The sequence below is a fragment of the Lotus japonicus genome, chromosome 1 (assembly GCF_012489685.1).
Source record: "Lotus japonicus ecotype B-129 chromosome 1, LjGifu_v1.2".
NCBI lineage: Eukaryota > Viridiplantae > Streptophyta > Magnoliopsida > Fabales > Fabaceae > Lotus > Lotus japonicus.
Genome location: NC_080041.1, coordinates 133,128,915 through 133,150,453, shown reverse-complemented (window position 1 = coordinate 133,150,453; position 21,539 = coordinate 133,128,915). Strand labels below are relative to the sequence as shown.

Sequence of the window (21,539 nt, the reverse complement as noted above, 5' to 3'; positions counted from 1 at the left end):
AATATCTTCGTTCTTATTATTATGATTTTTTTCATTCTTAGTATCTCAACGTTTTCATAATCAAAGTATTGATTGATGTCTATAGTACAATAACAAATTTCGCCGCATGTAAAAAACTCTGGCAACAAGCTTCTCTACTTCCTCCGTTCCTATTTAACTGTCCGGGGAGAGAAGAAACACACATATTAAGGAGTGTAATTAATTTTGTAAAGTTTGAGATAATTATTACTTGTTTTCCAATTTAACCCTCTAAAATGTGTTTTATCTTTCCTCATTTATTGCTCATACAAGGGCACTATTAGGAAAAACATCATTTAATGCTCTCTTGAAATGCTAAGTGGACAAATATATAGGAACAAAAAAAATTCTTCAAAGTGGACAGTTAATAATCATTCTCTGCACAAACCCAAGTAAATCTCATCTCTTATGCAGTGTGGCTGAGTCTTTTAAACTTCCATTTTGTGAACTGAATCAAATGTCATTCATTAGCATTCGTCGTGCAGCGCACGGGAAAAAAATACTAGTCTAAATACAATATAAAAGAGACTCTATAAAATGGAAACTTTTGACATTTGACAAGCAATGGAGTAGTACTTTTTAGCCTATTTTCCAAGCTAATCACACCAACAAATTGTTGGTCAATCACGTATTTTCTCCTGAATAATTTTAAACATGTATTTATCTATGATAAATATCACCACATCAATTAGTCAATCATAATTCAGCATTGTGAGTGCTCATTTTATGTACCTTTCCTTTGGCTACCTTCCTATCTTCTAAAATATCATCAATTTACAGTTTCATTCTTTTAAAAAATTCTTTTCATTCACGTTCCTGTTTGTCCCGTTCTCATTTCCAGTTCTGCTGCTTGTCTCTGAATTTCGTTTCTCGTTCTCTTTCCTTATCTGCATATGGTGTACGCATACTGAATTTTTCTAAACGATGTCTTTGGCATTGGTTTACTCCCTTTTTTTCTCTTGAATATAAGAAAACTCCAACAAATGCAATAGCAGCTCCATGTATCTTTTACGTATTTCAGTAGGATTTTTTAATGGATCCTTTTTTCAATAGAAATTGTTCTAGGGTTCCCCTTGCTTTATAGTTTATTGACTTTATTCAATATGTTTCTTAAATATTATTGCAACATAGCCTTAGTCATCCAAAAAGCAGGGGATGTTTCAAAAAAAAGTAAGGGTAATTAGGGAATAAAAAAAATTATAATTCATTCTGCTCCGTCCATATTCAATCAATGGAGTGGTAACTTTGTTCCGCTCCATTCAGGGCCGGCCCAAGGGTAAAGCCACCCAAACAAGGGCTTTAGGCCTTCTAAAATTTTTTTTTTTACTAAGGAAAAAATGCGTCAAAAAATATTTTTTACTAAGTAAAAAAGAGCCAAAAAAAACCAAACATTAATACTAAGTGACAAAGGCCCCTAAAAAATGTCTCACTTTAAAGTTGGCTTTAGGCCTCATATAGTGTTGGGCCGGCCTTGACTCCATTATAAAATACTCAAACAATGGAATTGAATTTTTTATTTCATTCCGTTTCGCTCCATTTCGTTTCATTATATTTCATTCTCTTCAGCTCTGTTACTTACCATCAATCCAAACATAACCGAAGTGTGTTCTTATGGAGGGTTGTCAACCTTGCACATGAAGTGGTTTAATTTATAGTACTACAAACATGTACTCAATTTTTATTTGGAAAAATCTTATATAGAATTTTAGTAGTGTCTAAATCACAGCGTTAATTATCTTAAGCACGGGGAAATTTTTTTTGTACTTTCTAAAAATGAATATTTATTTAAATAAAATATTGTTTATTTATGAGCGTATTGATACATTAATCAGCTGGTAAAATATTTATGCTAACTAAAATACTAACTTTTTTATTATTTTCAAATAAACTTCTTATAAATTAAAATTTGATAGTTTTGTAACCATTTATAGGAAATTAGGAATAATTATTCTGATTTTTAAATATTATTATAATATTATATAATACTCTAATCTTATTAATTTTCACGTTTTAAATTCTGATGAATGTTTTTTCTTTAGGTGGAGATATCTATTTAGTTAAAAATGCTAACTGTTGTACCAATTTTTTCCTCACATAATAAATTTCTTCATTTTGTCAAAATATAGAGAATATAGTTTATAACAGTACACATAATATAATAAGCATCATTTTTTGAATGCGCTTTCTAATTTATACGGTTTTTTTTTTTAGGCAAATGTTAGTTTGCTAGAATTGTTAGTAAATTAATCCCTCCTCCGGGTTCGAACCCGGGACTCTTCGCCCTTTACCTCACCCAAGTCTTATGTCCCTAGCTTTCTAATATATACGTGAAATAATAGAAGGTAGTATATCATGTGAAATAATAGAACTTAGCATATTTGAATTTCTTCTCAGCATTTGTAATATATATAAGCACTTTTTTTTGTTGCTTAGTTAAAAAAAAATTGCAAACTTAATTACATTGCCAAAATATTTGCAATTGAGAATTCCACTTCTTCTGGTTGCACCAACTTCAAGCATCCACTGTCAGTGCTGATAACCAATTCTGCAGATGTGATGTTCCTTGAAAGCTTGCAAATTTCAGTGACTGAAAAAAATCTAGTTAGAAGATTCCTTGGGTTTGGAAGAAAAGCAGTGTTATTTGCATTGCATTCGAATCTGGAAATACAGAAGCCATAGGTGATGGTTTTGACTAGGAAGGTTAAAGCATATATGGTTGAAGCAAAGAAGGAAAGATTTGTCATAGTTATCCTTCACGTTTGAAAATGTGTTCAATTATTGTCATGGGTTCAATTGTTGTCATTTCCAATCATAAGTACAAACCCTAGCATAAACTAAATTATTTTTCAAAAATTGGATTATCTACCTTGTTACTGTTGGAAGTTCAAATGGTAACCAAGGGATGACATACAACACCACAAATATCAGCAAAAAATTGTAGTAAGAAACATTTAACAAAAACTCAAACTAAACTAAGTACTTGAAGGTTCTAAGAACCCCTTGAAAGGACACTAGTTGTCTTTACAGCTAATAATAAAACATTAAACACTTAAAGTTGATAGTTAAAACACGTATGAAACACCAAAAAACCGTTGCGGGACGACCCTGCTAGTCTGCTACCTTCTTGCACAGTTACTGTCATACATCTTCAATTGTTTCCTCCTCTTCTCCTGCTTTCATCATTTGTTGCTTCCTCCAGGAAGTGATAGTAGACTCTCTATAAATATCATAATGTATTAGTCTTCCATTCGGTAGACTACATTTATGATCCTCAAGCAATTCTCCATTGTCACTCAATTTGATTAATCTTTCATCGAGACATGCTCCCAAAACATGCACCACCACCTTTAGTGAAGTATGTCGGGGCAAAGTAGCCGTAAGGATAGTTATCAAGAGGCGTATCAAAAGCTTTAGTCCAGGAAGAGTGTACTTTATAGTCTTCCATGATCCATATCTGACCCATTTGATTTCCATCCCCACTTTCACAACACAGACTGGGGCATCCTCCCATTACTGTTAGATAATCAGATTCCAAGTCAAGTGTATCATGTGGCACCGGAATCTCTGCTAAACTCCTATCTATCAAATTAAAGGCAAGAATTACTTTAACCTCTCTAGACTTTGAGATAATTAAGCAACCAATGAAGAGAGTGGTTCAAGAACAACCCAACCCTAAACTCAGCTGACAATTCCTGAAATCCAACCTCCTCGGTACTACTACTGCTACTACTACCCCATATGAAGCATGACACTTTTGTTCTCAACGAGAAAACATCAAGTGCAGGAAGCCAGTATTGTTCACCTTGAAGAAAACCCAATCCAATTTGAACTATGAGGTAGTCATTTGTTGATTCATAATACCCAATACCATAACCAATTACCTGTGATTCGTCCCAAGTATGAGAACATGGAAATTGTAGGCGGGTACCAGTTGATGGATTCCACACAATCATAACATCATCCCTGAAATCGTGTACAAGTATGAAGCCTTTGCAAGAACCCCAAGTGCGAAAAAAAAGATGGTGTGGAATTCGGAGGTGCAGGCGCGCCATAGCAGAGTGGTCATAAACCGATGCGTCTAAATTGAACGATTCAATCTTGTCATCATTGACTGTATCAAGAAGACGACGGTGGGTGGGTGCAGCAGCTAGGTCAAAATGGGATTTAGCGAATTGGGGATCGGAAATGAGAGAGCGCCATGACTTACACACGCATTTGAAACGCAATAGAGACCTCACCGGAAGCAGTAACAGAACTTCTGCAATCAAATCCTCAGGCAGAGTGACGGTGGGAGTCTCCATGCCTTCTCTTCCTTCTTCCTTTGCCAGGCGCATGAAAGAGGATGAAGTCTCAATTTAGTCCAGCACTCAATGAAATTCAACATGCTCATATTTTCGGCTACATCCATGAAATTCAACATGCTCATATTTTGGCCATATGCTCATATCAAAGAACATGAGCCGAATTGAATATTGAATTCCATGGACGTAGTGAAAAATGCTCAACCGGCTCCTCCCCTTTCAAATCCTGAACCTCAGTCTACAAATGCTCAGCAGAGAGAACAATGAAAAAGAAGAAGAAAACAGCATGTGAAGAAAAGGAATTTGTTCTCTCTGATAAATAAATTACACTGAAGATGGCTCTTATATATATACAAGTTCTCTCACATAGCCTTGCATATAGCTTCTCACTTTTTTTCAGCTTGTAATGTGGCATGTTGCTGTGATGTTACATTTAGTATCTCCCTTGTCCAATTTAGTCCATTAATGCACTACTTGCATTGCTCAGTTTGTGTAGTTTGCTTTGCTTTTTAAAGGATTTATTTAGTCCTTAGTGAAAGTGATCCTAGAGAGGTTTTGTGAAAATGGTGTTGAAAGTTCTACTATTTTGTAGTCAGTTATCATCTCTAGCAAAAACTGAAAATTAATATATTGTAAAATCAAAATACAACTATTTGCAAGTTTTAATCTTGTTGATATATAGTGTTAATTAAGCATGTGCCTACTCAAAGGCCTTAAGTTGAACTTGAACCAAACTCACCCAACCACTCTTTTTCTTATTTTGCATGCCCTTTCAAAATTATTGTACCTGTTTAGACCCATTCATTTTGCCAATCTAACAAATTTTTTGCGGTCACTATGTTTTTGTCATCCTTGTTGCTTTCGCAGTATTCAGAACAAGCAATCAGTCACAGTCTTGCATATGTTTTTTTTTCATAGCAATTTTCCAAGTTTGAACAAATGAACAAAGTAGGTATAGTAGTTTTTCTTATTGCCTCTTTTGCTAACATAGTTAATTTCAGAGCCCAGCTACATATCGTTACTGAGTGAGGATCTCTATGCTTCTCTATCATGTCATCATAATCTAATGGAATAATGGATGAATCAACGCCAACCTGTGATGAGATCAAGATCAAGAATAATGCCGGTAACAATTACTGGAAACTCCATGATGCTAAGTTTTTAACCTTTCCTACTTTCTCTCTTTCAATTTATCTCAGTTCTTGAAAGGTGTAAAATGTACCAATTTTCATATATCAATAAAAATATAAATGACCGATTTATTTTATTGTGAATATTTTCAAATATGTTAATCCAAATCAGTGCTAGACCCCTGCCTAGACTATCTAGATCTTGGTTCCAAATCTCCTTTGTGGCTGCTTGCTTCACCTTCTCCGTTTGTGATTGCTGATCTAGTGCGCCTTGGACCTTCCACTTCTGAAGTTCCAATGCATCTTACCATTTCATCTCCCTCATTCAAAGGGGAGAAATGAGGGAGAAGGGCAATAGAGCTGTGTAAGGCAAAGGAAAGAAAACAATAGGAATAGAATGTCTTAAAAAATACTTTTCTATCTGCGATCAAGAAAAATCTAATTTACAAGTTAAAAGAGTATCTATGCAAAATAATCATAACGCATAAGGATCATGTTGTAAATAACATGTACTAGTATTAATAGTATGAGTTGAACATTTTTAACATGATCCATCATGAAAAATGCTTAAATATATTTTGTAGTCTCTTACTTTTTTTTTTTGAAAGAGTAGTCTCTTACTTTTAAAGATGAATCAAATTATGTCTTTATAAAAAAATTCTTAGCAATTGGTCCATGAATTTCTTTTATTTACAACATGTCTAATTGACTATGGATCATTCATTTTTGACAATCAACTGTCGACTTGACAAACCTTCACGTTGATTACTTACGTTTTAGTCCATCTAATTTTTTTTAATCATACTTCCTCTTCCACTTTTAATCACATTTAGTCCTTTCTTTCTATAATACTTATAAAATAAAAAATGACAGGACCAATTCTTATATTTCCACACTCCCAGCTATATGAGTAATTCGCTCTATGCATATACAGATATACTTGCTTCGCGAAACTTGTATTTACACCATATACATTTAGATACATACCATTCATCAATTGCAAAGAGCATGCCATGACTTGCCCCTTACAGTGTCACTTTTCCTGGGAAGCTTCGTTAATGGATAACCAGGTGTACGGTATAAAAGGAATATAATGGAGCTAGAATCAATATTGTGCTATATGGCGTAACAGCATGTAATCACTTATCTAGAGAATAGAGATGAATAGTGAAAACCAACTATATATACATACGTAAATAAGGGCACGTCGACAGGTACTTTTTTAGTGCATGATAAATGCTTGACGGCAGATGCACTAATTCAGGTTCAAAATCTTAGTGCAATAACAAGTAGCACCCGTGGCTATCAATTTTAGTGCTAGTCCCCACATCATTGACATATTGGTCATGTTTTCATCCTATAAATAGGGTTGTTTGAGAACTATAACACCACCGAATTACAAGCATTTACCAAACTTCTTTCCTTTTCTGAAACATATTATAATCACTTTCGTGTTTGCACTTTTGAACAAATATGGCTGTATTTTCACGTAATGTTAGAATGTATGTTGTTTTATTGATGATAATAACTGTTGGGATAGTAGAAGGGCGAAAACCTCAAAATTGCGGTGGCTTTGGAAAAGGTGGAGCCAGAGAAGAAGGAGACGGAAAAGGAGGTTCAGGACATGGTGGGGGCGGAGGAGGAGGAGGAGTTGGTGTTGGAGGAGGTGCTGGCCTTGGTGGAGGTGTTGGTGCCGGTGGAGGTGTAGGAGGAGGAGTTGGTCTTGGTGGAGGTGGAGGAGGAGGTGCTGGTGGTGGAGGTGGAGGTGTAGGAGGTAGTGTCGGTGCTGGTGGAGGTGCAGGAGGAGGCACTGGTGGTGGTGCAAGAGGAGGAGCTGGTGGTAGTGTTGGAGGAGGCGTCGGTGGTGGTGGAGGTGCAGGAGGAGGTCTTGGTGGTGGCGCGGGAGGAGGTGTCGGTGGAGGTGCAAGAGGAGGCGCAAGTGGAGGTGGAGGTGCTGGTGCTGGTGGAGGTGCAGGAGGAGGAGTTGGTGCTGGTGGTGGTGTTGGAGGAGGCGCTGGTCTTGGTGGAGGTGTAGGAGGGGGTGCTGGTGGAGGTGCTAGTGGCGGTGGAGGTGTAGGAGGAGGAATTGGTGCTGGTGGTGGTGTTGGAGGAGGCGCTGGTCTTGGTGGAGGTGTAGGAGGGTGTGCTGGTGCTGGTGGAGGTGCTAGTGGTGGTGGAGGTGCAGGAGGAGGAGTTGGTGCCGGAGGAGGTCTTGGTGGTGGTGTAGGAGGAGGTGCAGGTGGGGGTGCAAGAGGAGGTACCGGTGGCGGTGGAGGTGCAGGAGGAGGAATTGGTGTCGGTGGAGGTCTTGGTGGTGGTGTTGGAGGAGGCGTTGGTGGAGGCGCTGGTCTTGGTGGAGGTGTAGGAGGGGGTGCTGGTGCTGGTGGAGGTGCTAGTGGCGGCGGAGGTGCAGGAGGGGGTGCTGGTGCTAGTGGCGGCGGAGGTGCAGGAGGAGGAGTTGGTGCCGGAGGAGGTCTTGGTGGTGGTGTAGGAGGAGGTGCAGGTGGGGGTGCAAGAGGAGGTACCGGTGGCGGTGGAGGTGCAGGAGGAGGAATTGGTGTTGGTGGAGGTCTTGGTGGTGGTGTTGGAGGAGGCGTTGGTGGAGGCGCTGGTCTTGGTGGAGGTGTAGGAGGGGGTGCTGGTGCTGGTGCTGGTGGAGGTGCTAGTGGCGGCGGAGGTGCAGGAGGGGGTGCTGGTGCTAGTGGCGGCGGAGGTGCAGGAGGAGGAGTTGGTGCCGGAGGAGGTCTTGGTGGTGGTGCAGGAGGAGGAATTGGTGCCGGTGGAGGTCTTGGTGGTGGTGTTGGAGGAGGCGTCGGTGGAGGCGTTGGAGGAGGCGCTGGTCTTGGTGGAGGTGTAGGAGGGGGTGCTGGTGGAGGTCTTGGTGGAGGTGCTGGCGGTGGTGGTGCAAGAGGAGGTGCTGGTGGCGGTGGAGGTGTAGGAGGAGGTGGTGGTGCTGGTCTCGGTGGAGGTGCAGGAGGGGGTCTTGGTGGAGGTGTAGGAGGAGGTGCTGGCCTTGGCGGAGGTGGAGGAGCTGGTGGAGGTGGAGGTGTTGGTGGTGGCGCTGGTCTTGGTGGAAGTGTTGGTGCTGGTGGAGGTGCAGGAGGAAGCGTTGGCCTTGGTGGAGGTGCTGGTGCTAGTGGAGGAGCAAGAGTAGGTGTTGGTGCTGGGGCTGGTTCAGGAGGTAGTGTGGGTGGAGGTGCTGGTGCTGGTGCCGGTGCAAATGCTGGAGCAAGTGGAGGGGGAGGCATTGGGACAAGTGGAGCACGTAGCATTAATAGAGGTGCTAGAATTGGTTCGAATGTAGAAGGTAGCCCAAGTAGTGGTTCCAACTTTGGTGCAAATGAAAGAGTCCGTGGTAAAGGAAATGCTGGAATTTCAAGGGAAGGTGGTCCTCGAGCTTAAAGGTGGTGCCGGTGAAGGTATTGTCCATTAAGAGAGCATAAGAGGAGATATATTAATCAGTATAAGAAATAAGTTCAGTACAAGAGATATATTGAGTACAAGACTGAAGGAAGAAACTATACTTGGCAGTTATGAAAGTGGAGGTAGATCAGAGATCTTGTATAAGTGGCTATAGTACAGATGTTCGAGATATATATCTATAGTTGAAGTCTCATTATTGTTATAAGAGAAATGTGACCATATGTCATGTGTCTCTTGATATTGTGATAGAAACATCGTGCTTGTTGATTGTAAAAAAATAATTATGTACCAGACAATAATATTAAAACTGATTATCCTCAATCTTACATTTAGTGTTGTTACTCATGTTATCTTACTGGTGTGATCATTATGAGGATATTAACAAATTAAAATAAGAAATCACCAGTACTTCACTGACAAATGTTTTCTCACATATATTGAATATTTTAAAACTTTATTAAGGGAGCTGTTATATGTTACAAATATAGCCTGGACAAATTGTGACTTCACACGATTCAAGATTTGGGACTCAAAATTAATATATCAGGAGTAGATTAATTATACCAATAATGTAGATTAATTGAATATACTTGAACAAGAATTAAAAATAAAATATTGTGATATGCATTTTTTGTTACACTTGAAAAATAAAAGGACGAGCAAGTCTATGCACAAACAAGTAACAAAAGAATGAGGGTTTTTTAAATGTGGTCCAAATTGGAAGTAATTAAAAACAACAATCATACATAGAACACCAACAATGTAGAACAGAATCTCCATTCTTAGTTTCTTACTTTCTTATGAATTTGAGGTGGACTGAGGGTTATCTCTGATTGCAAATAGGTCTTCTATTTCCTAATATAATTACTAAGTTTCAATCAGAAATTCAGCAAATTCCCCAGTTACAGATTAGTAACGGCCATTGAAGTAATAAGAAATGCAAAGCCTCTAAGAAACATTAGGTTAGGCCACTTATCATAATAATAATAATAATTGTTAAGAATATGTGACTTCAGTAGCCCAACAAGAAAAATAACATCACACCTATCCAGCAACAAGACTTGTTTCCGACCGCCAGTGATCATGATTTGTTTCCTGCAAAATTACATAATGTTAGGTTACAGTGATATGAGAAAAAACCAGTAGGTCACTTTCAAACAATTAGGTACTGCAATATGACCATGTTTATTAATCTAGGACTCTATAGGACGATTTTTATTTTTTTAATTTAATTTTGCTGAACTTGTAAAAGGGAGAAATACGTCTGAGAATGAACCTGTTGTCTATAAGCAACTTCTTGAGAGGAAGACAATGACAATTTTGCGAAAAGACAGCTTTTATCTTTCTGTTCCTGCTGTTTCTGTGATTCTTTCTCATATAAGGCATACTCCTCCGGCTTCTCCCACTGCACCAAGAGTAACCATCACACACCAAAGTAGCAGAAATCCAAAACAGATTGAATGAACAAGATCAAAACTCAAAAGGTTCCAACATTACTTTGCTTTCGCAAGTGACACTATTGTAGTAGTACTTATCACCATCAGGGCAGTAGTGTTCACTCCAGTCACACTCTGGAAATTCTTCATCCTGGGGACTTGTAGGCAGATCAGGTGAGATACTTCCGGCAACTGTATTAGGATTGCTTCCAATCTGATTGGGCAGCTGGGAAGACCAATTAACTTAGAAAACTATTGCAGTCTGCCAAATAAAGATACTTATAGCATGTTGGGGCATATTTCTAATCTTTCCAAAATCACTCCTCCCCCACAAAGCTAGTAACTTCTCCCGAAATCACTTCTCTATCAAACGTGAAATCCTACCGGGTACCCAAAGTCCCAAACACACACTTAACCGGTATCTTGTCGGATTCTATTTAATCGTTTGAAATGTACTTAATAGCCAGACAGAGATACAGAGAAAATGTGTGACATAAAACAAAGTAAATGGCATCCTTGTAGTTTGCCATTACTTGTGACAGTAACTCTCCTAATACAATGCCTCACCATTCACCAATAACAATGCAGATTAAAGAATAAACATATACCAAAGACAAAACTCTAACTATTCAGTCCACCTCTTCAAAGACAACTTTACTTACATCAAAACCAAATTTTCCCTGAAAGAAAAACTTCTAAATTTTTGGTGGATTGCTATTACCTGTTAGTCACTAACCTGAGAACTTAGCTGCTGCTCTATATTTTGAATTGATGAATCTGTTGAATGAGACTGTCGCTGCACCTCAGTAATAAATGGTTGAGAAGGGAAGTTTGGAGCTTGAATTGACTGCAAAGGCATTGAAGCCAACTGTGAATGTGCTTGTTGGGGAAGAAAAGGCTGTTGTGCCACAGTAGGGCCAGGTTGCCAGTTTGGCATATTAGAAGCAACTTGCGGGTGTAGAACTGTGGAATGATGTGGGGCAATAGGCATAATATTCCCTCCAGTATTGGGATCACCAAAATTTGGCAGTGGCCTGTGACAAGTCATTAAACAGAAACTTATTTAGCATGTAAAATGTGCATAGCAATTAGTAAACAAAGTCAGAAGATGAAGGAAAAGCAAACCAAGCTACTGATTCTTGTGAACAAGGACCAAAATTTGCATTCCCAGATACATAGTTGCCCCTGAAGAGAGATGCACACAAATGGAACATGAATACAAAATTCCTAATTTTTCTCCAGTAACAAAATAGCAAACTTTATTGTTTGCAAAACCGGATTGGATCTGACTGTTCATGGCTGAGTGATCTGATGGGTTCATTTACAGTAACTAATTGGAGTTCTATTAGAAAATGATTAATTTAAGAAAGTAAAGGAATAACAATTTAAAATAATACAGGAATACATAACAAAACATTTATAGTATTATCAAATATGAAAAATACAGAAAAATGGAATCATTTCATTATATATAAATTAAAATTTTCATTGACATAAAATATTCTTTTTGTACACAAATATGTTAATTTCATATTCTAATGTATGCTGAACGTTTCTCTAGTAAAACTTATACCCTGATTAATTCAAGAACAGTTTCTTTAAATATTGAGTTACATGTATGTTTCCCTAACATCAAGTTATTTATGAATTTAATATTTACTTTTCTTAATTTTAAATTATTTTTGGCCCACCATGACATTAAGAAATTAGCCTAACAGTGTTTAATGTTTATGTGCTGATATTACAAATAAGCACATTCTCATGAAATCCTTTATCAAGAAGCAATTGTCTTACTTATTTGCTTTCGGTTTGGTGTTTACAGTTCACCTGGTCCACTTGGCCAATCTGGCCTGGTTCACACAATTCTAGAAAATATGCAACCGTAAACAGTTCAAACAGAATATGAATTAAGTATTTCCCTTTTGCATACTAAGTAAAGATTCATTGTTACTCCACCATGTAAATAAAGTTGCTTGATTGGAACGCCCCCCCCCCCCCCACTCTCAAAATAAGCCCCATGTACAAACTTGTTAGCTTCTGTGATGAAAACAACTGTGATGAACACGGTTGTATGAAAAATAATGGGATGAGAAAGAAAAACCTTGATTCTCCAGTCTTGGGTTTCTTAGGTTCCGCAAAACGAACAATAAATGGAAGATCACAACCCTACATTGATGAGAATAATATTTTAGCAAGCATCCAAAAGTGGAAAGAGTAATATATACCAATTAATAAATTAGATTTACTCTCATCGTGTATGTTCTATTCAACCCTTTGATCGCTGCCAGCGCCATTTCTCTATTAGAAAATTTGACAAAAGCATATCCTTCAAGAAATGCATCCACATGAAAAGAAGTTAGGAGAAGGCAAAAAAAAAAAAATGAATAAATTGAGAAATAAACACAATACTTGATGCTAAAAAATTCAAAGTAATCCATTATGGATGGGGCGTGATCCTCTCTCTTCTGTATGTATCTTTCCAAAATGTTTAGTAATTTTACTCATTCTTTTTTCTTCAAAAAAGTGTCATTTTTTAAGCAAAAGAGACCAGAGCAAGGTAGTCAAAATCGTGAGTTGACTTGTCGGATTGTCCGACCGTACCACTTTTGCAATGGTCTCTGATCCATTCGCACAAAAATATGTATTGGTAGAATCATATGGAATCGTCAGGGAAGATCGTTAAGTGAAAACGTCGATACTCACGAGAGTTGGCAACTGGCCTCTCTAATAGTCACAACTTTGTTTCTCATCAACTCCGTTTGATGTCTTTGTTCCGCAGACTGCAAGTTCTCTGGTTTGATAGTGGACTGGGCGAGCCCCTAGAGGGGCAACGCCCAGGGTTCACACCGCCCGGTGGCGCCCCAAGCCAGTAGGGTTGGGCCTCGTTCAGCCAGGCCCACACGGCCCATTAAGGACTCTAGCATATGGGGGCCCAACACTACCTCTATAAATAGGTAGCAGATACCAATTGTAAGGGACTTTGGCTCATTTTATGAATACACCCATGAAATTCAGTTATTCTCTCTCTCTAGGGATTACACCCTTTCTCAATGTTCTTACCCGGAACATTTACACCCTTTCTCAATGTTCTTACCCGGAACATTTGGCGCCGTCTGTGGGGACTCGATAAACTTTTGATTCCCGGATCACGTGGATTGATTGCACAACTGATTTTGCTTGAGATTTTCGTTGATTTTCGTGGATTTCGCGGGACGGATTTTGATTACGGAAATGGATCTTGGATGATCTTTTTGGGCTCTGGATTGGAAAAGGAATACAATGCACTTTGACCTTCAAAAATCCATGTCACTACAGTTCTCTCGGCAGCATCTTCTTCCACAAGGTTCGCCAACAATGGCGGCGGAAGTTCGGAAATAGAAGCATCGAAGACAAGCCACGCATTCTGAGGCGGAACCGCCTGTGCTACTGGGAGGAGGGGATTCGCGATTTAGAGTGGACGGATCTGTTGATTATTGTGGCATCACAGGCGGAGCGTGGTGGAAGCTTGATCGCTGTTGTCAATCGACGGAGTGGGAGCGAATTCGAGACTAAGAAAGGAATCGATGAAACTCAGTGGCTATAGTGGACGGGAGAATGACGGATCAAGAAAGCTGATCAGGTTTCGAAAAAGAAAAAAAAAAAAAAAAAACAGCGATAAAAGGAGAAGTTTCAGATCGAGAACAACAAAGAGACTGATGAGGAGTAGATCAGTGGCAATGCGGAGGGGAAAGAACAAGGTGCGTTCACGAGAGAATGACAGATCGAGATTCAGCGTGAGGGCGCATCCAGCGATGGCAGATCGGAGCAACATGGTTCAGACCGACAATGAAGAACGTCAACAGAGGTGAAGCTTCAGATCGAGGAAGCATGTAGGCAAGGGAGAGCAGATCGGTAATGACGAAGAAAAGAACAAAGGCGAGGAATCTGTTTAGAGCACAATACATGAGGAGCAGAACCAATCCCGAGACGTTGGAATTCTGGCGGGCACGCTTTTGCTTTGGCGGGCACGTGTTGAAGTTAGGCGGTGAGCAAATTCTGGCGAGCAAGTGTCGGCGGCGTTGAAGTTAGGCGGTGAGCAAATTCTGGCGAGCACGTTTGCTTTGGCAAGCACGTGTTGGCTTTGGCGAGCACGTTTTGAAGGTAGGCGGCGAGCTAGTGTTGTTGGCGATGGAGTTCGACGGCAAGAGAATGTCGTTGGCGTTGGAATCTAGCAAGCACGTTTTACTCCGGCGGCGGAATTCTGGTGGGCACGTTTTGTTTTGGCCATGGAAGTTTGGCGAGTAAAGCGTTGCTATGGTTAAGATCGCTGGCCAACAAATTTTCCAATTCCTTCAAACTTTTCCTCCATCTTTCATTTGATTCCCTTCTCAGTTGTTGTATTTCCTAATTTTCTTATTTTGAAGTTGATATTAGAAGTTATATTGTCTTCACTGGTTTTGATTCAGACAGAGAGGAGCAAATCGGATCAAAGAGAAGGAGTGGGTGAATTGAGGCACACCATTAAAGTTTTGTGAAACTTGGAAGACTCTTCCATAAGCGGTTTGTTATTGGGTGGGACAAGCTCCTGATGGCGCGATTTAGTTACAAAGTGAAACAAGTTTCACGATGAACTAAATTAGCCCCGGAAAAGCCCACGTAACAACCGGATTCATTGGCGATGTGTGGGGTACAAATTGCCCATTCTACTGAGCACCGCTTTGGTAATCCAACTGGCCATTGGAACCCAAAGCACTTTGAGTCCCGAAATGGGACGATCACACCAAGGGTGGCGACCTACCGCTAGGGTGGTGACCTCATGCCAAAGGGTGGCGACCAAACGCTATGGGTGGCGACCTGTAAGACTCAGTTTTTAGACACACAAAAGTCGCCAAAAGGGTGGCGACCTCACGCTAAGGGTGGCGACCTACCGCAGGAGGGTCGCGACCTACCGCAAGAGGATGGCGACCTACCGCTAAAGGGTCGCGACCTATCGCCAAAAATGAGGGTAGCGACCTACCGCAAAATGGTGGCGACCTACCGCAAGAGGGTCGCGACCTACCGCAAGAGGGTCGCGATCTACCGCCAAAAATGAGGGTAGCGACCTACCGCAAAATGGTGGCGGCCTTACGCTGAGAGTGGCGAGCAAGTCAAACTAATTTCTTATAAGGCACAAAATTCTTTGACAAAATTGGTTTTAACTTAGATTTATAAGAGCACATCTTTGGTGGTTGATTTTTCTTTGATGATTAGGAAACAGGCTAAAGCAAGATGGTGATGGCGATGCGGCAAGTGGGGACACTCCTACTCCTCATGACTTGGACACAGAGTCTGGTGGACTTGTAGACTATGGCGAGTGAAGGAGCATGCGTGCTGGGCGGATCTTCTCCTAGGGACGATGCGGCGGCGACTTCAGCTTGAAGACACATTGTGCTCTCATGCTTCGAGCCCGGTGTCTTGTGGACTGGTTGAGTCCTTTCACCATATTAGGGGACTCGCCCAGGAAGCAACTTGATCCATGAAGATGCTACGAGGGGCGGATGCGGGAGAGATTGGCGGGAGACCATGTCACCAGGCGGGCCAGCTTCTATTCAGCGAGTCACGTCATATGAGGCGGGCCACCACGACTCCTTAATCTTGTAGGCGTTTGTACACCATCTTTCTAGGTCCCGCGTCAATCGGAGATTCATGTATTTGCGTATTTCCTTGCGCTATTGGCGGTTTGTGTTTCATTTGCGCCATGTCGGCGACCTACACGCTTTATACATTCTTTGTTGATCCCGCCAAGTAGCGTGGCTAGGTGATCTTCTAGGCGGGGAAGCTATTGCAACTAGAAGCTTGGGAATAGTTCCTGCGCGTTGGTCGAAACCGCCAGCCGAGGAACGCCGTACCAAGTGGAAAGTGGCAACGGGCGACCTGCTAGGAGGATCACAAGGGGACAGAGATTGACGGTCACATTTTGGAGACACACTTCGCTCTCCTGCTTCGAGCTTGTGGACTTGCGGACCAAGGGCGCTCGCCCTTCATCTTTTCACGCCATGTTGGCGACTTGGATTTTTGCATACACGATGGATAAGCATTAGGCAGTTATGTTATAGTTTTCTTAAAGACACACTTAGCTCTCATGCTTCGAGCTCGGTGTCTTGTGGACTTGTGGACTGGGCGAGCCCCTAGAGGGGCAACGCCCAGGGTTCACACCGCCCGGTGGCGCCCCAAGCCAGTAGGGTTGGGCCTCGTTCAGCCAGGCCCACACGGCCCATTAAGGACTCTAGCATATGGGGGCCCAACACTACCTCTATAAATAGGTAGCAGATACCAATTGTAAGGGACTTTGGCTCATTTTATGAATACACCCATGAAATTCAGTTATTCTCTCTCTCTAGGGATTACACCCTTTCTCAATGTTCTTACCCGGAACATTTACACCCTTTCTCAATGTTCTTACCCGGAACAGATAGCATCGGAAAAATGTCACGGTAAGGTGTGGATTTAAGTCTAGGTTGAGCTGCGTAACAATGATCAATGACCAATAATGATGAACCAGTGACCCAGCAATGAAGAGTAGGACCCAGAACCCGTGATGACAATCACCCTTCATTTTTGTCTTCAAGTTTTGTCACTATCTCAACCCTTTTGACTATCTTTCTCTCAACTCCCCAACTCTGCGTCTTATTTTACCATTTTTACATTGTTGACTTTTTTGTCTCTGTTCTCAGTCTTCTTTTTCCCCCCTCAAATCTTTCTATTTATTTAACTGGGTTTAGTTCTGGGCTTTCAAAAGAATCCTCTCTTCAACTTCTTTGTGAAGATATATATATCCTTTATGCCTTTTCTCCTTTCATAATCACTACTAATATCTAAATACAAATTTTAATTATATTATTACATGTCTTAGATAGTTATATTATTATATTTTTATATGAAAATACATTTTTTATGTAGGATCTTACAATCTGTGTTAAGATCCTTTGGCTTACGATCTTTTATTTCTCTCTCGATCCCAAGTAAAATCTCGATTATGACTACCTTGGATCAGAGAGAGTTCTCTATCTCAATCCATATACATCCACTGCCCCTCACTCTATCCTCTGGTTTTTTCCCCAAGGTCTTTTCTGGGATAAGGAATAAAAGACAAATTCAAACATCTGCCCATTCTTTAGAGCCACAAATATTATGAAAAACATAACATGGCAAGATCAAGGACTAACCACGATTTGTCGCAATGAAGACATCTTCAACATGCCCATAAGGTGAAAATATCTGCAGAAAATATGCATACAAAACTCAGAAGCACAATATCAAGCCTAAGATACCACATCAACCCTGCATACTACAAAGTATATTCCATAATAGCCTATATGAGAGCAAAATAAAAGGCTACCATAATAAAGAATAAAGATAATATAACAACCCCCTTGACTGAATGGCTGCAAAAGGTTACTGATATGAATATATCTAACAAACATTTTTTTGCTAGCTGTTAGCTATATTGGAACATCATGAATTGTTCACATGATAACAATTTTTTTATAATAATATCTATATTCAATTTAATAGGAGTCACTTGGGTACCATTTACTGTCTAGAACTCTAGATTACAATTAGCATATAGTCCATTTAAAAATAAAGTCAAGGATGCAATCATAGGCGTGAATGCAAAAGCAACATGTGTTTTGGTGAAGTGAAAAACTGAAAATAAATCTAGATTGATGTGAGTAGTGAAACATACTTCTTCAATTTCTTTAGATGAAGCTTCTCTGTTGATATTATTAACAAAAACTTTATCCACCAGTACCGCCTCTGAGAAAATATACAAGCAAAAAAATAAAATTAGAATAAGATGATTTAGTTGAAAACAAAACCATAAAAGATTAGATTAGACAATCATATATTCAAATGGCAGGCCATGGGCTATCTTGGAGAAAGATGAGACATGCCTTCTGAAGGGTCTTTCTTTTCCAAGTTTCGGCAGGGACCTCGAACCCCTAAAAAGTTAAATAAGCACCACATTAATTCAACCAAAAAAAAAGTATGATCCTCTCTTATTGCAGTATTTAAATAGTAATAATAGGTCCAAAGGACTTATAAGTTAAAATAATTACCAAGACGCTCACGTCGATCAGCAAATCTGACAACAACAGGACATGATTCCTACCAAATGAAAATGCACCAAACAATGAAGATGTGTTCAAACTAATGAAGTAGATAGCAGAAAGAAATGGTTCAAGTCATCCATCAAAGGTAAAATTTCTGACCCCAAGAAATGTATACTGATTGTTTAAAGCCTTAATAGCCCGGTCAGCTTCACTGAATGTTGAGTATTTCACAAAACAACTTCCTGTGTAAGATAAACAAAGTTTAGACTAATGTTAATACTTATAGATATGATATACAACATATATTAATGTGCGCATCAAGTGAAGCACATACCTCATCGCAACCCTTGAAAAACCAAATTATAAAACTGATGGTGATACAAATAAGTGAAATAACAGCAAATATAAATACCTTGTCGCATACCAGTTCTCTTGTCCTTTAAGAGAACAACCTCCACAATATTTCCAAATCCTTGGAACACAATGCGGACCTGATTAAAATTAAAGGTGCAAAATTGAGAAAAGAAATGCAAGAGCTACAATAGACAAAGAGAAATGAACTGCAGAAGAAATTTACTAACAAATATGGTGTTGAGCTTGAGCGTTCTACTTAAAAGATGCACGATCCAATGCCAAATTGATAAATATACGAAAAAATATATAAAACTATCTCTCTTAGTGACGGAGGGTAAAAGAGAGAACATTAAGGAAAGTCCCTTACATATTTCTATTGGTGAGGACAGAAAAATGTCTTATTAGATAAAATCCTGATACCCCGAAGTAACGATTTTATTAGAAAGAGAAATTTTCAGGAATCAAAATGGGATTTGGAACTGGAATATGGTTGGAATGGCTTCCACTGAAGTGTTTTGTCACGTAAGGAATGAACTTCCATTTACTTCATTTCAAATTACTATTAAGCGTGGCAACTGAAATGAACCGCAGATCTCAATCACATCAAAGTGAAGAAAATGAGGCAACAAAACAAAATTAAATCACTCCGTGCTGTAAGGAACCACCATTCCCACAACTGCTGAAAAGAATGGTGATTCAGGTATCTTCAGCACGGAGTCAATCCCTAAACCAAAAGATTCATCATTGAACTCATAGAGACAAGTCAGGGAAATAACAATCAGTCCCTAGTACCATAAACACTCTAGTTTTTCCAATGCCACAATAGTTTGAGTAAAAGTTAAAGGCTCGCATTTTGACAGGGAAATTGACTTACATCAGCCTCGGTTGCTGTTCTCGGAACTGGGGCAACATAAACTTTTACATGACCATCAGCTTGATCTGCAAGAAGGGTAGTAGCAACAAATTCAGTAAAACAAAAAACAAAAATTTGAAGTGCCCTCGTTGACTCCAATAAACTATGCACAGTCTGTGATTACTCTCAGGCAGGCTTGTTAATAGCGCGCTATAGCGGCACAATAACATAGCGCCCTGGGGGTTCACCGCTACTCCACTATTCACTCGAAATAATAGCGTTTTTTGGGCTTGGCGCTAGGCTACGCTATCGGCCATTAACAACCCTGCTCTCAGGGATCCAAATACATAAAGAGAGTAATTTTATAATAAAAAAGTAGAAAGAGTGAGGAATGGATAGTAGTACAGTACCAGGAGGAGGGAATCCTGGGTTGGAGTGCTGCTGCCAAGGGCGTTTGCGGGGAAGACGAGGAAGGTGGTGATCATGGGGAGGAGGAGGATGAGGATAAGGGTCTCCGTTGAAATTGAGCCATTGCTGCTGCTGCTCCGGTTGGTCGTTGTGAATCTCCAGCTTCGTTAACTCTGAATTGCCCTGGATTGGATTTCTTGTCTCTGCTCTGCCTCTAAACAATTTTCCAGTGTAGAGGGGGTTTAAATAAATATAAAAAAGGTTTTGGCAACTTACTTGGGATTTTTTCTTAAAATAAAACTAATACTTTTAAAGTTTTTATTTCTCATAACAACTCTAATTCAACTTGGTGGTTTATTTGCTCAAGTGGTACATGTTTCAATGTTTTATTTAAAAAATGTGGTATATTTTCAATTCTCCTTAATCAAGGTCTTTGGTTTGAGTATTGTGGATAGTAAAAATCTATGTCCAGGATTGCCTCTTATCGAGGATGAGTCCTCGCGGATTGAATTTGTTTGGTTTTAGTTTAACTTTTTTTAATATATAAATCTTAAAAAAATATATAATATATAAAACTAATAGAATGATAAATAATTTATAGCATTAATATAAAAGTCATAACTTACAATATAGGTAATATTTTTAGAAATTATGATTGTATATGTACACTTTTGATACATATTTATTCAAATAATTACTTAAAATTTTATTTACTCATGTTTTTTGTAAATAAATGTGTCATATAATAAATATATACAATGGAAATATGAGTGTGAATGATATGATATATATGTATAAATGACCTACTACATAAGCGGTTATCAGGCCAAGTATTGGTGAGGTATTAGGTAAAGAACCTCCCAATTAGCATGTGATAGGAAGTGATATCAGCAGAGGATCTCCTAAGCTTGTGCAATTTTGTGGAGGAGTTAACCTTGGTTTTGCAGCCAGCAAACCTGTAACTTGAAGAAGCTCTAAAGAATATTTTTCTTTGATACAAGGCAATCCCCTTGGAAGATCGAGACATCTCAAGACCAAAGGAAAAATTTGAGATCCCCCAAACTTATGTAGAAGTGACTTCATACAGTAAATCTCAGCCAAGTTGTTTCCTGTAAGAACCAAATCATCCATATATACTAAGATGGCTGTGTAAAAATCACCATTTGTCTTAGTAAAAAGTGAGTAATCTGCCGTTGATTGACTATAACCAAAATGGAGCAAAAACTCAGGCAATTTTGCATTTCCATTGTTTACTTGCTTGTCTCAACTCATAAAGGGATTTGCATCTTGTTGATCTGCTTTGATGCAGTAGCTTTCTTTGTTTTTTTCTTTTTTCTCTCTTCTTGTACCATGGGTTGGAGTACCCCTTGTACTCCTTTCTATTTAATTCATTGGCTTATCAGAAAAAAAAATACAAAGTTAGGAGAAGATAAGGATAAACCAGGGGGGTCCATGTATACCTCTTCATCTAGATCTCCATGTAAGAAGTTGTATTGACATCAAGTTACTTGAGGTACCAACTATTAATGGCAGCTAAGGAAAGA

General features: G+C 39.4%; 3 protein-coding genes across 3 annotated transcripts; 1 reads left to right on the top strand and 2 right to left on the bottom strand.

The window, feature by feature from the left end:
• Positions 1-3,328: 3,328 nt before the first annotated feature.
• Positions 3,329-4,352, bottom strand: LOC130726469 (F-box/kelch-repeat protein At3g23880-like). Its single transcript, XM_057577743.1, has 2 exons — positions 3,723-4,352; positions 3,329-3,637 (listed from the first exon to the last, which is right to left on the bottom strand). Exons 1-2 carry the CDS (start codon positions 4,350-4,352, stop codon positions 3,329-3,331), a joined length of 939 nt encoding a protein of 312 aa, XP_057433726.1.
• Positions 4,353-6,922: 2,570 nt separating this feature from the next.
• Positions 6,923-8,851, top strand: LOC130726463 (glycine-rich cell wall structural protein-like). The gene has a single exon (XM_057577728.1). The coding sequence runs from the start codon at positions 6,923-6,925 to the stop codon at positions 8,849-8,851; it is 1,929 nt and encodes a 642-aa protein (XP_057433711.1).
• Positions 8,852-9,633: 782 nt separating this feature from the next.
• Positions 9,634-21,126, bottom strand: LOC130726438 (flowering time control protein FCA-like). The gene is made up of 16 exons (XM_057577699.1): positions 20,952-21,126; positions 19,998-20,270; positions 19,609-19,673; positions 18,793-18,871; positions 18,540-18,622; positions 18,387-18,435; positions 18,222-18,269; positions 18,014-18,084; positions 17,493-17,544; positions 12,555-12,634; positions 12,410-12,474; positions 11,434-11,493; positions 11,045-11,342; positions 10,370-10,534; positions 10,149-10,277; positions 9,634-9,967 (listed from the first exon to the last, which is right to left on the bottom strand). The coding sequence occupies exons 1-16, from the start codon at positions 21,124-21,126 to the stop codon at positions 9,917-9,919; spliced, it is 1,743 nt and encodes a 580-aa protein (XP_057433682.1). The 3' UTR covers positions 9,634-9,916.
• Positions 21,127-21,539: the final 413 nt, after the last annotated feature.

What these genes read in the sequence shown, in the direction of transcription:
- LOC130726469 (XM_057577743.1), bottom strand. Translation starts at nt 4,352, where the DNA reads ATGCGCCTGGCAAAGGAAGAAGGAAGAGAAGGCATGGAGACTCCCACC. An exon ending in GCAGTAGTAGTACCGAGGAG is followed by an intron (nt 3,638 to 3,722) that starts GTTGGATTTCAG and finishes ATTATCTCAAAG; the next exon opens with TCTAGAGAGGTTAAAGTAAT.
- LOC130726463 (XM_057577728.1), top strand. Translation starts at nt 6,923, where the DNA reads ATGGCTGTATTTTCACGTAATGTTAGAATGTATGTTGTTTTATTGATG.
- LOC130726438 (XM_057577699.1), bottom strand. Translation starts at nt 21,126, where the DNA reads ATGGATGATTTGGTTCTTACAGGAAACAACTTGGCTGAGATTTACTGT. An exon ending in ATCAGTATACATTTCTTGGG is followed by an intron (nt 18,436 to 18,539) that starts GTCAGAAATTTT and finishes TTCATTTGGTAG; the next exon opens with GAATCATGTCCTGTTGTTGT. An exon ending in CCCAAGACTGGAGAATCAAG is followed by an intron (nt 11,494 to 12,409) that starts GTTTTTCTTTCT and finishes ATCTCTCTTCAG; the next exon opens with GGGCAACTATGTATCTGGGA.